Genomic DNA, 15,259 nt, shown 5'->3' on the forward strand with positions numbered 1-15,259 from the left:
GACTTTGACAGCAGCAGGATCCAATGGCGCCGCTGCTGTGTCTCAGCCAATGAGAAGGAGTCCCGGATGGTGGAGGCAGTCATGGACATCGCTGGATCGAAAGGGGGCACAGGTAAGCATTAGGGGGGCTGCTGCACACAGAAGTTTTTTTTTTTATCTTAATGAATAGAATGCATTAAGATAAAAAAACCTTCTGACTTTACAACCCCTCTAAAGCATAAATACAGCAGTGTGCTATTTTAAAAAACTAAGCTAACATGGGATGTTAATAGTGCGGCACCATAGAAAACAATTTTATTCATCAGACTGATTTCTCAGCCATTTTAAATACTGTATAGGAAGCCATGCAGTCACTGGTCTGAAGTTCACTTGCCAGAGCTTGTTTGCTCAGATAAATTAATTGATATATTGATTAATTCAGAAAAGTTGCAATAACCCACTTATTTGACTAATCTTGGTTATCCCTGTTCTCTTGTCAACCAACTCCTATATAACTATTGTCTTTAATGTGGTTTAACTAGAGGATTACTACTAGGGAGAGCATTGTGACTTTGAGTAGCTTGACAACCTCTGTGGCTGGATGGTGCACCTAATGATACTTACATTTAGGGCAGTATACACCCAGGGACACATGTCCAGAATGCAGACATCTTGCATTACCGATATTTGTCCTTTGACGCATACTGCCCTAAATGTTCATACTGCTAGGTGCACTGTCCAGTTGCAGCAACTGTCAGTCTCTCATAGACTTTGACAGGCTGTCTTCGGCAGGGCTGGACAGTGCACCTGTGCCCTTCACCCACTTCTAAACATCAGAGCCCCATGCATCAGGACTAAACGCCCATTAAATGCCCCTAAGTAGTAAAAAGTTTTTTGTTTTTAAATCTTTAGCTAAATCTATGTGTGTGTGTGTGTGTGTGTAGTAGGTGTCAATGTTTGATGTGGGGGCAGCCATAGGCTTCTGTCTTGCATTGATGTCAGTAGGAAGACTTCCTTCCTGTCATTTTATTACATAAAAAATTAAAAACTCCAAGAAAAAGGGGGTCCCTCTTTATGGCCATAGCAGGTGGTTGGAGGTACAAACTTTGGTGTAATTCAACTTTTTAGCCAAAGTTGTTGTTTTTTATTTCATTTAGAGTTATTTGTAAAGTCTGAAGGTCTTTTTACCTTAATTCTCTGCGTTAAGGTAAAATGCCTTCTATTGTTAGCTCCCAAACCCCTAGCCCCCCAAATACTTACCCGAGCCTGATCTTGATCCAGCACTGTGCCCCGGAGCAGCGGAGCTGCTTTCTCCACCTTACTGCAGTGGGAGCCATTGGCTTCTGCTGATGTCAATCGAATCCAGTAATGAGGGAGCGGGGGGTGGGGCTGAGACGCACTGTGTGTGTCACAGCCTGGCTCGGGATCCAGCCTGCATGTGTGCCACCATAGGAAGCGGCTTCCTATGGTGGCACACAGAGAAGATGAGCGTAAAGTGCTGTCAGGGACCTGAGAAGAGGAGGATTACGACTGCTTTGTGCAAAACCATTGCACAGAACAGAGAAGTAGTATACAGTGTGTTATTTAAAAAAAAAAAATGTACTTTACAGTCTCTTTAGGCATATGTTAAAAACGACCAGTATGGGGGTTGTACTGAGAGGTAGCTTGTTCTTGTGATTTTTTTTTTTTTTTTACTTATTTATCTGCTTTAACCGTTCACCACTAATTGAACTTGGTTAATAGTAGCAGTTGTGTGTAGCCTCAGGGAAGATGAACATTTTAGATACACTGTTCGATCTGCTTTCCATGTCCCTCCCTATTAGCTGGCTCAGACGGTTATAGAACTGAACAACCAGATGAATCAGAAGGGCAAAGAAATCCAGGCTAACAAAGAGACGTGAGTAGAAAACCATTGTTATACTTTACTTTTTATCATTTATTCTGCAGTGTCTGCTTTTTGCTTCTCTTTCTGTTATTTCTGTAAATGTAGTTTCCCATATTACATTTATCTTGAAGTGACCTCCTTGTATGATAGTTTTCTACAATTCTGAAGCTGCTGCTTTTTCAGGATAGAGGACTATATGCGTTCAATTAACAGTCTGGAGACAGAGTGTCAAGAATTAAGAAATAAACTGCAAGAACTGGAGCGAGTCAATCAGACCTTAAAAGACGAATACGACGCCCTGCAGATAACCTTTAACGCTTTGGAAGAAAAACTGCGAAAAACCACTGAGGATAACCAGGAGCTTGTAACCCGTTGGATGGCTGAGAAAGCTCAGGAAGCTAATCGTCTCAATGCAGAAAATGAGAAAGACACAAAGTGAGGCCCATTCACTTTCATTTGTACCATCTTCAGAAGTAGTAATGTTTTATGGTTTATGTTACATCTAAGGCCCGGTTCACACTGATGCAAGTTCATAACGAATGCGATGTGTCATGTCATCCCTAAAGTCATTGTTTTCAATGACGGCCGTACATACATGCATTGCGATTCCTCTACGAATGTGATGCGATAAAAAAAGGGTCTTGTGCGAGTTTGTTGCATTGCGAATTTAGTCTCCATAGACATCAATGTAAATCGTTCTTGAATCGCATTGATGGTTCACATGTGCAAATTCCACCACACTACTATCCACAAAAACCAGGAAGTTGACACTTTTTTTTTTTTTTTTTTTTTTTACATTATGATTCCATTGGCTAGAACATCAATCTCAGCTACGTCCAAATCCTGAAATTTGCGGTAAATTCGCAGGACAAAAAACGGAACAAATTCACAGCACAGCAGTGTGAACCGAGCCTAAGGCCAAGTTCACATCTTTGTGTTTCCCTGCAGCTGCGTTTGCATGGGCACAGCAGCCTATTCATTTGAAACACAGGCAGAAAGTCCCTGCACCCTTTTAAAAGTGTGCCTGTAGGAAAATCACATGATGCTTTGACATCATGCGTTTCCACGTATGGGTAACGGCACTGCAGTTTCCATTGCCTGGGGGTGCCATTAAGGATTATTGGCACCCCAGTGCATCTGGTTAAAAGCAGCGTGTTTTTGATGCGGCTGCCTGGCAAAATGGGAACCTTTGCAAATACATGCCTTCCTGCACCTGCAATAGTGTGAACCTAGCCTAAAGACACATAACTTTTTTTGTTTATTATTGCAGGGTATTTACTTGACTTTGTTTTTAAAACGTGTAATTTTAGCCAAACCAATTGAATTTCCATTTAAACATGATAAACCTATTGTAAAGACAGACAAGTAGGGCTATTTATTACCGTATTCTTGTTTAAAGGACACGATCAGCAAAATAATGAACAATACATTTCAGTACTGAGCAGAGGATAGATGGTATCCAGAAAATAATTTAAATAGAACTTGGGCAGTAACAGGCTATGTGTGCTATGGAGTATTGATTTACTTTTTTCTCTGTGCGTTAGTGTAGAATTTTTACAGCCTCAGAAATGTGTGCTAGAGCAAGCCAATCAGATCTTGGAGGACAAGTACAACATCAAATAACCTTTAATGCTTTCAAAGGTTGGTGGACTACAATCTCTCTTTTTTGAGCATGTGCTTCTAAAGAAAAACTGCAGATGTGATTTTTTTTTTTTTTTGTGATGTAAATTCGTTTTAAATATCATTTAAGCAGGGTGTTTTTCTGTCTTAGGCAGGCCATACACGATTTGAACTGTGTATGGGCAGGATGAATGTACCCAGGTTGCTCGATCAGCTTGGTTACAACCAGCATGCTAGGTTTTACCTGCGATTATCGCTAGCGGCTACTATAGCCGATAGCAATAATCACTGTCTTCTTCCGGGGGCGGTGGCTTCCCCTGCCCTCCTCCGGGAGAAGACAATGGCCCAGCAGGAGGGATTCAAACATCAACACTGTCTGTATTAATTCATGCTTGCAGGAAAGAAATTTGCTCAGTGTATGGCTGGCGTTAAGCCAACTATAGATAAACAAATCTTTTCTATACAATGACAGGCAGGGAGAGAGCTGTCCTTTAACTATTGCTCCACAACTCCACCAACCCTGCTCCTACTTTTTGAGTGACTTGCCTGATGGACTGTAGCTGCAAAAGTACTTTACTTTTCAAGATTGTTTTTCACACTCAGCATTGCTACATTGCAAGCATTGCATTGCAAGTTCCATAGAGACTTTGAAATATACGTTATAGGACAAGTGCTCATTATTCCACCCTAGTGTAGCCCTTAAAGTGTTTAAGGCAGTTCACACAGCCACTGCCAGCCGCTCTACTAGGATTACATGATGTATATACTATATGCCATTTTCTAAAATTCTTGTTATAAATACCGTTTTTCTTATCCCGATCAGCAGTCATGTGACCGCACAGCGCTGTCTTCCGCCAATATATATATATTAGAGGGAGGGGCTGAGCTCTCCTTTTGATGTCTGCCAAGCGGTCACGTGACCTCCCTCTGTAATACAAACATTGGAGAAAGGCAGTGCCGGGCGGTCACGTGACCGCTGATCAGGGATAAGATAAACTGTATTTAAATTTTTTTAAAAAAAATGGCATATAGTATATACATCATGTAATCCTAGCAGAGGGGCTGGCAGTGATTGGTAGCAGTAATGTGCGAGCTGCTCAGGAGCAGAGAGGAGAGCTGCAGATAGGCTGCGGATGACGAAGGCACGGGCTCAGTAGCCATGATGCACCGTGGTCAGTTTACAGGGGGGAGGGCAGAAATTGGCAGGATCAGCCAGGTATTACAGGGGACCAAATCACATAGCACAAGTACTGTGCTGTATAACATGCTTTAAAGATACAGGATCAATATTTTTAAAGCGGAATTCCACACACTTTTGAGAGATGGTCTTAAACGAAATACCACCTCTTCACTCCTCGTTTTTGGATATTAAGCCCGGTTTCACACATGTGCGGTGCGAATTGAAGCTCAGGTTTCACTGGGGAGATAAAAATCTCCTGTTCAAACGAATCACTGCGTTTTAGCTCAGGATCACTGAGCAGGGGGAGGTGTAGTGAGGAGAAGTAGAAAATCCATGTTCAGAACGCAATGCATCTGTGAAGCAGATGCGTTCCCATAGAAGATAAGGGGCTCGTAATTTGCACCGCAATGCCCAGAAAACGCACACGTTTTTTGTGCAGTGCGCAGTGCAACGCACATATGTGAACCACATGCATTCATATGAATGTATTTTAAAATGTCCTGTGAATTAGATGCGGTTTAAGCCGCATCTAATTCGCATAGGTGTGAACCCGGGCTAAAACTTTTTTTTTTTTTATTCTATAGAACCTTTTAATGAAGTACAGCCTGTACTTCCGATCCATCTGGTCCGCGGCACAGGATGTCATATCCTTTTGTGAGGTGAGCCCCCCCGCTGTCTTCTGGGACCTATGTCCCAGAAGACAGCCGGCCATTCACAAAGTGCCGAGCGCATGCGCAGTAGGAAACGGGCAGTGAAGCCGCAAGGCTCCACTACCAGTTTCCCTTAGTTAGAAGAGAAGGGTGGAGACTGCACCCGATCATATGGACGGATCGGCCTCGGGGGGGCCGACATCGCGGGCTCCCTGGACAGGTAAGTGTCCTTATTAAAAGTCAGCAGCTACAGTGTTTGTAGATGCTGACTTTTTAAAAAAAAAAAAATTTGCAGGTGGAACACCGCTTTAAAGAGGAGGGCCCATTAAAAAAAAAAAAAAAAAAAAAAATTAAGTCAGCAGCTACAAATACTGCAGCTGCTGACTTTTAATTGGACACTTACCTGTCCCAGGGTCCAGCGATGCGGGGGATCGAAGCCCCGCTCGTCTTCCCCTCTGTTCGGCGGTGCCGCCATTGCAACTGTGGGCGCCGGGCTGTGGCTTCACAGCCGGGCACCCACTGCGCATGCGCGAGCGGCGCCGTGATTGGCCGCTCAGTCACCTGGGACCTGTAATGGGTCCCAGAAGATTTGACAGGAGGGAGGGAGCAGAGCTGAGCCCTTCCTGTGCCAAGGGGGAAGTGATGTCACCAGCCCAGGCACTGAAAGAGGCAGACTACGAGGGACCCCCTAGCAACAGGCATTTAGAGGTAAGTAAAAAAAAAAAAATTTCCAAATATTATTTAGGAATTTTCATGCATTTTTTTTTTTTTGGGTGAAACACCACTTTAACAAACGATTTTAATGAGCCAATTATTCCCTGAGCAAAGTATTAGGCTTGGGAGCTAGTTTGGCCTTTTTTGGCCACTCTTAGCCATCAATGAAAGTAAGTTAAAGCTTCTTCATCAGGTATACTACCAGTTGTTATTTTTAATAGAGACTAAGAAAAAGTTTTGAAATCCTTGCGTTTTTGTGTCTATTGCAATTATTTATTGGATCCATCACTTTAACCTCTTCACGTCTGTGCTATAGCCGAAAGACGGCTACAGCGCGGACCTACTTTGCTGGGAGGGTGTCCATGGACGTCCTCCCATGCTCAAGTGGCCTGCACGCCCCCTGCAGGGCGCATGCGGCGCGCTCTGTGATCAGCGATTCTGAGACTCAGCTGATCACAGATTGGAGTAAGGGGTCGATCCCGACCCCCTTGCCACGTGATCAGCTGTCAGCCAGTGCAGTCTCATCAATGAAGGAGAAAAATTACCCGTTTGCGAAATTTTTTAACAAACTATGAAACTTTTTTTGTGTTTTTTATTCAAAAATTTCTCTTTTTTTTTTTTTTTTTTCTTTTTTTTTTGATTTTGTTTAGCAAAAAATAAAAACCCAAGTGGTGATTAAATACCACAAAAAGAAAGATCTATTTGTGTAAAAAAAAAGGTTAAAAATTTTATTTGAGTACAGTGTAATATGACCGCGCAATTGTCATTCAAAATGTGACAGCGCTGAAAGCTAAATATTGGTTTGGGCATGAGGGGGGGTTTAAGTGCCCAGTAAGCAAGTGGTTAAACCTTTAAGTACTTGTTTAACATGTAGTATATGAGTAAAACATGCTTTAGAAGAGGTTACTTGCAAATTACACTAAACTCTGGTTTAAAAAAATAAAAGTTCTATTCAACCTTCTATGTTCTAATCCTCCTCCAAATGTATTTATTTTTTGTTGCTGTGATATGAATTCCTAAAGGTGGATGGCTATGTTCGTTCTCCATTATCCCGCTGTTTGTAGGAATGTAGCTATTATCCCACTGATTGTAGTGCGCATATGAATGCTACTAATGTGCATTGTATAAATGATGCCCTTTGGGTGACATCACTAATAAGTAGAGAGGTTACGATTATAGGTGATTGTGTTAACGTCAGACTTCATGGTGCATCATTTGTGTGTATGTATGTATATATATATATATATATATATATATATATATATATATATATATATATATATATATATATATATATATATATATTATATTATATTTTTTTAATTATTATAATATATATATAATATTTATTTTATTCTCTAGGAGAAGACAGGCACGACTTCAGAAGGAACTGGCTGATGCTGCCAAGGAACCTCTGTCTGTGGAGCAGTAAGTATGATCATCTAATGAGTTCTTGTCCAGGTCAACAGGAAATCAGCATGTTAATATCTTAGTTCAGTGTAAGTCAATAAATAAAATATTTATCCATCCTCCTCTGTTGCAATCAGTTTTTTGGCTGGAAATCCACTCCTCTGCCACAGAACACACCACCAATAGAAGCAGACTCACTAAAAAGAAGTGACCCCTTATGTTACCATGTAGGTCAACAATCACTTATTTTTTAAAGTGGAAGTAAACGTCCATCTTTTGCTTTTACCTATAGGTAGTGTAAATATCTCATAAATGTGCACCGTTTAGGAGATATTTAGTGTACATGCAGCCAGTGATATCACTGGCGCATGCGCTCTGAAGAAATGGCCACCCGTGCTGTTTCTTCAGAGCCTCGTGCATGCGCGGGAGTAACGTCACTGCAGCTCTGGCCAGTCACAGAGCTGGAGTCCGCGTACACGGAAGTAAGACGGATGAAGATGAGAGCGCCTGCAGCGCTGACGGATCTTCCTTTTAAGGCAAGTTTATCATAATGTGCTAGTATGCAATGCATACTAGCACATTATGCCTTTACCTTGCAGGTAAAAAAAATTATCCAGTGGTTTGCAACCGCTTTAAAATATATATATTAACAGGCTTGTTTAATGGCAGTGGTCATCCTTCAATTGACCAGTCACAGTATTAGTAGCAATTGCATGAAATAGAGAGACCTTCATATTGCAGACATCTTAACTGCAAAATAAAAATGCTTAAAATACCACTTGTGTGCCACTAGTGCTTCACCCAGCACTACAGGAACCAATTTCCCAAAAATGTTAGGGAGCTGTGTACCACATCACAGCTCTCCATATGTGTATGCGCGTCCTGTTAGCGTGATTGCGTTTCCATGTCTTAAACCCCACCTGACAGGTTTTGTTTTGAAAACAAAATTTTATTTATGACTAAAAATGACTTTCAGCCAGTGGGTAGTCAAATACAGTTTTTTGGAACACAGCTACCAAGCAGCTTTCATAGCAAGTGTTTTTGTTGTGAATGGTTTGTTTCCTTTTATTTTGGTATTGTATGTATGGACACAAAATAAAGTTGTATATTTTTACTACAATGTAAAGAATACTGTATCTAATTTTAATTTGCTGTCTTCCTGTCCGACACTGTTTTCATCCACCCTTCTATTGTATAACTTCTATTGTATAACCTAAGTACTCAAACATGCTTTCTTCTGTTTCTAAATGGCTGTGCATATTGATATGCTAACATAGCTGCTTGGTGTAAAGCTTCACTGGGCTGGTTAGTTTAACATAGGGTGTGTATTTCCCCTCCTGCAGAGATGATGATATAGAGGTGTTAAATGATAATGCTGATGTCTCGGGGGATGCTGCAGCAGCACCACCAATTGGGCGAATCTCCAGGTGAGTGAGGAATCATTGTATGTTTATACTGTAGATAGGGAGTTTACTTGTCATTGTGTCCTCAAATCGGAGCGACTGCATTGAGTTGTAGTTTGCTACTATGTGTGTGTTTGTTTTATAATCTTACCAGTTGTCTTATTTTAACTCTTGAGAATGGCCTGTTTTGTTTTGTGTTCTCACTTGTAGGGTTAAGCTCTTAACTGAATGCATGCCATGCACAGAGACACAAATGCCAACCTATATGCACATATCATCTATAGCCCTTGTTGATTCCGATTCCTGCATTGCTACTCCTCACAAATTTTAATTTTACCAGTGGTGTTATATGTTTTGCTGCAGTTTACAGTGCAAGCAAAATGCAAGGACACCATAACATTGTTTTCCTCCAGAATGTGTTCCAACCAATGTGTCCCATTGAAGTGTATTGAAAAATAGTTCTCCATTCAAGAATCCAAAATGCAGGACTTGAAGTTTTGCCTTTCAAAAGAATCTTTCTGCAAAGCAGAAAATGCATTAACTGGCGTTCTGTTGGGAACCAACTCAGGGAGGGGAGACTTTTCAATAAAAACTAAAGCTCACATGTGCATTGGAGGCAGCAAAGTTGAAAATGTATGACTTCTAAATGATCAAAATTTGCAGACGAGTGTATAGACATGCAAACTTATGTGGTGTAAACATCTGTGTAACAGACACCCCCCGATACCAGCCTTGAATAAAAAGGACAATAGCATTTAGCTAAGAAGGTCAGACAGGATGCTTAACTTCCCCCTCAACATCCACATAAGAGCTGTCATACCTTGGTGTCTGCAGGGGATATCAATGGGTATTACAATCTTTCCTTTAATGTAGCCAAAATCATCATTATTGGGTGACCATCACAATTCATTTTTTTAAGGTGTAAATGCTAGTAAACGGCAGATTTTTGTTTGCTGGAGCAACAAAGGAAGTGCTACAACCCCAAAATCCCATAAGGATAGACATGGTACTTAATGTCCAGAACCCAACGAAGAGCGTAAAAATCTGGCACCAGGATGTCTTGACATTAAAAATGTATACCTTTTTTATTTAATCCATCAAACGGAATCAATTCCCAAAAATGTACACGTTTCAGCCTCCCAAATAGTTCTTGGTCACAGTGCTTGTGCTGTGTAATCTGCCTCACTCTAAACTGTAAAAAAAAAAAAAAAAACTCTTTTGATCCTGCCACTTCCTGTATGCCCTCTCTATACTGACCACGATAACTAGGGCTGAGCTCAGCCTTGACCACCGTGGTCAGAATACGTCCCTTCGTCGTAATAGTTGAGTTAACAAACACTTTAATTTCAACAAAAATATATCTATAATATATCTACATTTAACGTGTTTTACACGTTATTTACCTGTACAAGCCTCCCTTATGTAGACCTCCAAAAGCCCTATTGCTGGGTGCCGACATTTTGAACATGATGTCAGCAGACTCAAATCTTTCATTCCCTTCATGTTTGAAAAGTGTAGTCATAGTGGTAAAAATAGAACCTATATGCTCTGTGTACTCAGTAGAAGTAAAAAAAAAAAAGAATGTGTATAGTAGATAAGTGTTATTAGGCTTTTAAACCTTAAGCTATCGTAGTCCTTGCTAAATATGGAATGTATTCTGAAACCTTGAGTAAAAAAAACCCAAAATCGTGTGAATACAGAATTTAAGTTAAATGTGAAAGTTCTGTATTGAAATGTGTGTTTCAACTAGTTTTGTTGCGTCCTGGTGAGATTTCTTTAGTTTGTGATGATAGGGAGTGTTTTTCTTTCTGTTACTTGTTGACAGCTTCTTTCCTCTGTCATTCATATATGCTTTCCATAGTAACTAACCTGCATGTATGTTGCCTACAAATGTACACTTTGGCACGATCCATTTCATTCTAGCTCTTTAGTTTTTCTTGCCTGTAGCTGAATGTTGTCTTGGTGTCTTGTTGTAGGGTTTGTGGCCCTTTTATATATGAGTTGCAGGGATCATTTTGAGTTTGAATCTTACTGATGATTTGGCTTATTCCTCTGCCCCCTCTAGTAAGAGACTCTCTCAGCCTGGCGTAGGAGGCCTTCTGGATTCTATCACTAATATTTTCGGGTAGGTCTGCACTTTTCCTGTATGACATCCCTATGATCTAGAGATTATTACTATGGTGGTCTAATATAGAAGATGAAAGACCAATTCACTACTGTTTGTACAGGCTGCATATCGAAGTAGTGATGAAGAGTAGAACAGGACCCAGTTTGTACAGAACATTGCTTTGACTGATGTTTCTGTAGCTTTCAAAGTCTCCAAAATTGTATACATTTGAGGAACTGTTTGTTCAAGACTATTTGTTTACAACGGTGGTTTGGTTTAATTCAAGACATGCATAGATATTCACTTTACTGGCTGAAAATTAGAGATTTCTTTAGCTTCTGATCAAGCATAGTTTCATTTCACTGATCTCCCGTTCAAAACGCCAAAGGAAAATTGTGCTTTTATAAGAAGCTTAAAAAAAATCTGCATATTTTTTATGGGTTTCAGAATATGCACTTTTGTCCTGACTTATGTCAGTCTTTGTAATCTACTACTACCATTAACAAGTAATTTTCAAAACTTGAGCCAAAACCAAACTCATCAGCAAATGCATTTAGTAGGGTATATATTTTTTTATGTAGGTTAGATTCAGAACTTCCCATGTTGAAGTTAAAATTTTTAGTATATTCAGTACTTTTGAGCTTTACCAGTTTGCATAGTTTAATTTTGGCTGTATTGCTTCTTTACTCTGGTCACACGACTCCTAGTTGGCTACATGGTAGGTAAAGTGATACTGAACAGATACGTATGTCACACATAGGCACTTGCAGTTATAGGATAGCTTTACCTGCTGTTGATTGTTGGCCTTTCTACTGAGCAGTTCATCAAAAATCAAAGTTCACACAAGGGCAACGGCATTCTTTGGCCTTTTTTTTTATTTCTGTGGTTTGTAAGTTTCTTCATCTTCTTGTTTAAAGAGAATCAGTCAGGATAGAAATGTGGGAGCTTCTATTGTTTTCTTGTTTTATAAGGTGCATGCTAATGCTATAAGGCTGTGCCCTTTATTTGACTGTTAAAGGAGGTTACTGACCAGGAATAAAGTATGTGTCTCAACATCTGATTTACACATGCTTTTTTTACGTAAGCAACTTGGAAAGTACTGAAACAAGTTTAAGGATGATAGCCCTGGAGTATGCAAAGGTCTACTAAATAGAACATTTGATTGGATGATGTGAGTTTGTCGCACTTTTTTTTTTTTTTAAGGGAACATATGGGAGGTTCTTGACTCCCAAAATGGCTCCCAATCTGTAGGATAGACATGTCCAGGTCTGTTTGCATCCTTCAGCTTTCACTGCGGCAAGAATCATTAACCCATGGGGGCAAATGGGGAGGACAGCTTTTTGGTCACATCTCTCACTTGCATCTTGCCCTCCCCTCCTTTAGACCCGGTTCACACACGGGCGGCACGACTTGCAGGTCGCCTCAGCGAGGCGACCTGCAAACGACTTCCGCGGCGACTTGCAAAACGACTTCTGTATAGAAGTCTATGCAAGTCGCCCCAAAGTCGTACAGGAACCTTTTTCTAAGTCGGAGCGACTTGCGTCGCTCCGATTAGAACGGTTCCATTGTACAGAACAGGAGGCGACTTGTCAGGCGACTAGGTCACCTGACAAGTCGTCCCTGTGTGAACCGAGTCTTATTGTTGTTCAGTAGGGCCATCCAATGCATTTGCTGGACAGTAAAAAGAGGTCTTACCTCACAAGAGTGACCAGTAATAGCCATTTGCATGGTGGATGTTTAGGGGATTCTGGAGCTGAATGAATAGTTTTAAATATAGGAATGTGTATCTGGAATAGCTAGCTGAACACCAGGCAAACTTCTAAATAAACAGATGATATCTGTAAATGGAAGTTTTTATTTGCCTAATGGTTTGTATCTCTGTCAATCCAGGTCTGGGATTTACACAGCTCTAGCACACAGCACAGCTCTCTCTGACAGATTAGTATATTTGATTTTTCTCTGCTTTGGTTAAAGCTGAACTCCAGGCAAACAACTAAAATACAGATGAGATACATATAAAGGAGCTGTTTCTCTTTCATCCATCAAGGGACACAAGCATTCTTAGACAGTCAGGTTATATTGCTTAGATAAAGAAAAATCTTGCGAGCCACAACAGTCCAATGCCAATGAAATGACAACACCCAGCTGCAGGCGCAGATCACCTTTCATAAACCGTGCAAACTGATATAAAGAGAAAATATGCGCTGCTCTAGAGTTAACTAAATCAACGTGTTAACTCTTGAGTGTAAACATATGCAAGAAAAACTCTTGAGTGTGAAACATATACAAAATACCCTCTCTGTGTTACTCAAACACTGATATAAAAAACGTGTATATATAAAAATAAATTTTTATCAAAATAATATTAAAGAGCAATGTGCATATGAAATAGTGCCAAATATTAAAGTGCATAAATAAATACAAAAGTGCTTAGTGCTCCACAATGACTATAATAGACAGTCCTGATATAATCATAAGTGATGGATGAAAAATCCTAAAAATCAACATCAAAATAAGTGTGTAAAACAGTGTCCATGGATGGTGTAATCCAACATGCTCATGAGATCCTTGGTGCTGCAAACCATGCTCCGGTGCCCGTCAGAGACCCCCCAGGTTATTGCGCTCACCTCAGAGCATGTGACCCAGTTGCTACACTGAGTCAAAACACGCTTTGGAGCAACCCCTGAGCTCTGTACTGATTATCAGGTGCCGATCTCCAGCCTGGTTCAATGCAGCTCATCATCAAACCCTGCTGCTTCTTCCACTTCTTGGTCCTCCGCTGATCTCATGACAGAAACCGAGAGATCCGCAGCAATCTCCTCACAGCTCACTTCTCCTCAGAGTACAGCCGCGCTTTCCTTTCCTCACATGAATGCCCGCGTCTTTTCCCGCAATCTGATTGGCTCCTACACACGAGTGTGAGGAGATTGCTGCGGATCTCTCGGTTTCTGTCATGAGATCAGCGGAGGACCAAGTAGTGGAAGAAGAAGCAGGGTTTGATGATGAGCTGCATTGAACCAGGCTGGAGATCGGCACCTGATAATCAGTACAGAGCCCGGGGGTGGCTCCAAAGCATGTTTTGAGTGTAGCATGTTTTGCCTCAGTGTAGCAACTGGGTCACACGCTCTGAGGTGAGCGCAATAACCTGGGGGGGTCACTGAAGGGCACCGGAGCATGGTTTGCAGCACCAAGGATCTCATGAGCATGTTGGATTACACCATCCATGGACACTGTTTTACACACTTATTTTGATGTTGATTTTTAGGATTTTTCACCCATCACTTATGATTATATCAGGACTGTCTATTATAGTCATTGTGGAGCACTAAGCACTTTTGTATCTATTTATGCACTTTAATATTTGGCAATATTTCATATGCACATTGCACTTTAATATTGTTTTGATACAAATGAATTTATATATACGTTTTTTTATATCAGTGTTTGAGTAACACAGAGAGGGTATTTTGTATATGTTTCACACTCAAGAGTTTTTCTTGCATATGTTTACACTCAAGAGTTAACACGTTGATTTAGTTCACTCTAGCTCAGCGCATATTTTCTCTTTTTATATAGGTTATACTGCTTCCTTCAGGAGAAATTGTCACTGATCACAAAAAAGCTGTTGGCCAGCACAGGACAACCCTGCCCAGAACCATTATGTCGTATTGGCTGGTGCCCTTCAGAGAGTGGACATGTTTTTCAGCTCTGCTTTTTCCTTTTCTATCTACAGCTGCTGTTGGATTTATGCTGGAAAAATTAAATCCTGAAAGTTTCACCAGTTAGCCCACAAGCGCAGGTTTTTTAGTTTTATACTGGTGTGCAGCAGCATCAGCTCTGATGTTCTGGAACTTTCTACAGGCATCTACAGATTCTTGTAGAATCTCAGGTCAGATATGAAAACCATAGACTGCAAACCAGTGAACAAAGCAGTGCAGATGGGCTGCTATTTTAAATGCAAAAAGTCTGCAGTTCACACAGGATTTCTTGTCAAAGGAGCGTTTTGTCATTCTACCTTGCGGTTGCTGGCTTTACTGACATGGTTGTTCAATCTCTGTGGGTTTTTTCTTTTTTTTCTTTTGAGGCAGAGACATCTCTGAATTTGTGTTTCCTACAATGCTAAGAATTAGGAAGGCTACTGTACAGTCTATCATCAAACATGGAAAGTGTACTTGGTATGAGCTGGAGCTGCCATCCTAGAAGTTTCTCTGTGGCACATATCCTCTTTTTCTTATTGCTGGGTCTGGACCTGCATTTAGGCTCTTGGCATTTTCAACGCCAGGTTTCTGCCTGGCCTGTTTTGTGTCAGAG

At 40.8% G+C, this 15,259-nt stretch overlaps 1 protein-coding gene across 5 annotated transcripts in view; it reads left to right on the top strand.

Moving 5' to 3' along the window:
• Window positions 1–15,259, top strand: part of ATG16L1 (autophagy related 16 like 1) — an 82,010-nt gene that overhangs the window by 20,758 nt on the left and 45,993 nt on the right. For 3 of the 5 annotated variants that reach the window (XM_073625813.1, XM_073625808.1, XM_073625809.1), the window contains exons 4-8: window positions 1,803–1,876; window positions 2,048–2,299; window positions 7,391–7,456; window positions 8,782–8,865; window positions 10,907–10,966. In XM_073625813.1, the coding sequence (XP_073481914.1) occupies window positions 1,803–1,876; window positions 2,048–2,299; window positions 7,391–7,456; window positions 8,782–8,865; window positions 10,907–10,966 (536 nt within the window). The remainder of the gene's footprint in view (window positions 1–1,802; window positions 1,877–2,047; window positions 2,300–7,390; window positions 7,457–8,781; window positions 8,866–10,906; window positions 10,967–15,259) is intronic. The other 2 variants (XM_073625810.1, XM_073625811.1) reach the window with 1 other exon arrangement.

The sequence above is a fragment of the Aquarana catesbeiana genome, linkage group LG04 (genome assembly GCF_042186555.1).
Source record: "Aquarana catesbeiana isolate 2022-GZ linkage group LG04, ASM4218655v1, whole genome shotgun sequence".
In the NCBI taxonomy this organism is placed as follows: Eukaryota; Metazoa; Chordata; class Amphibia; order Anura; family Ranidae; genus Aquarana; species Aquarana catesbeiana.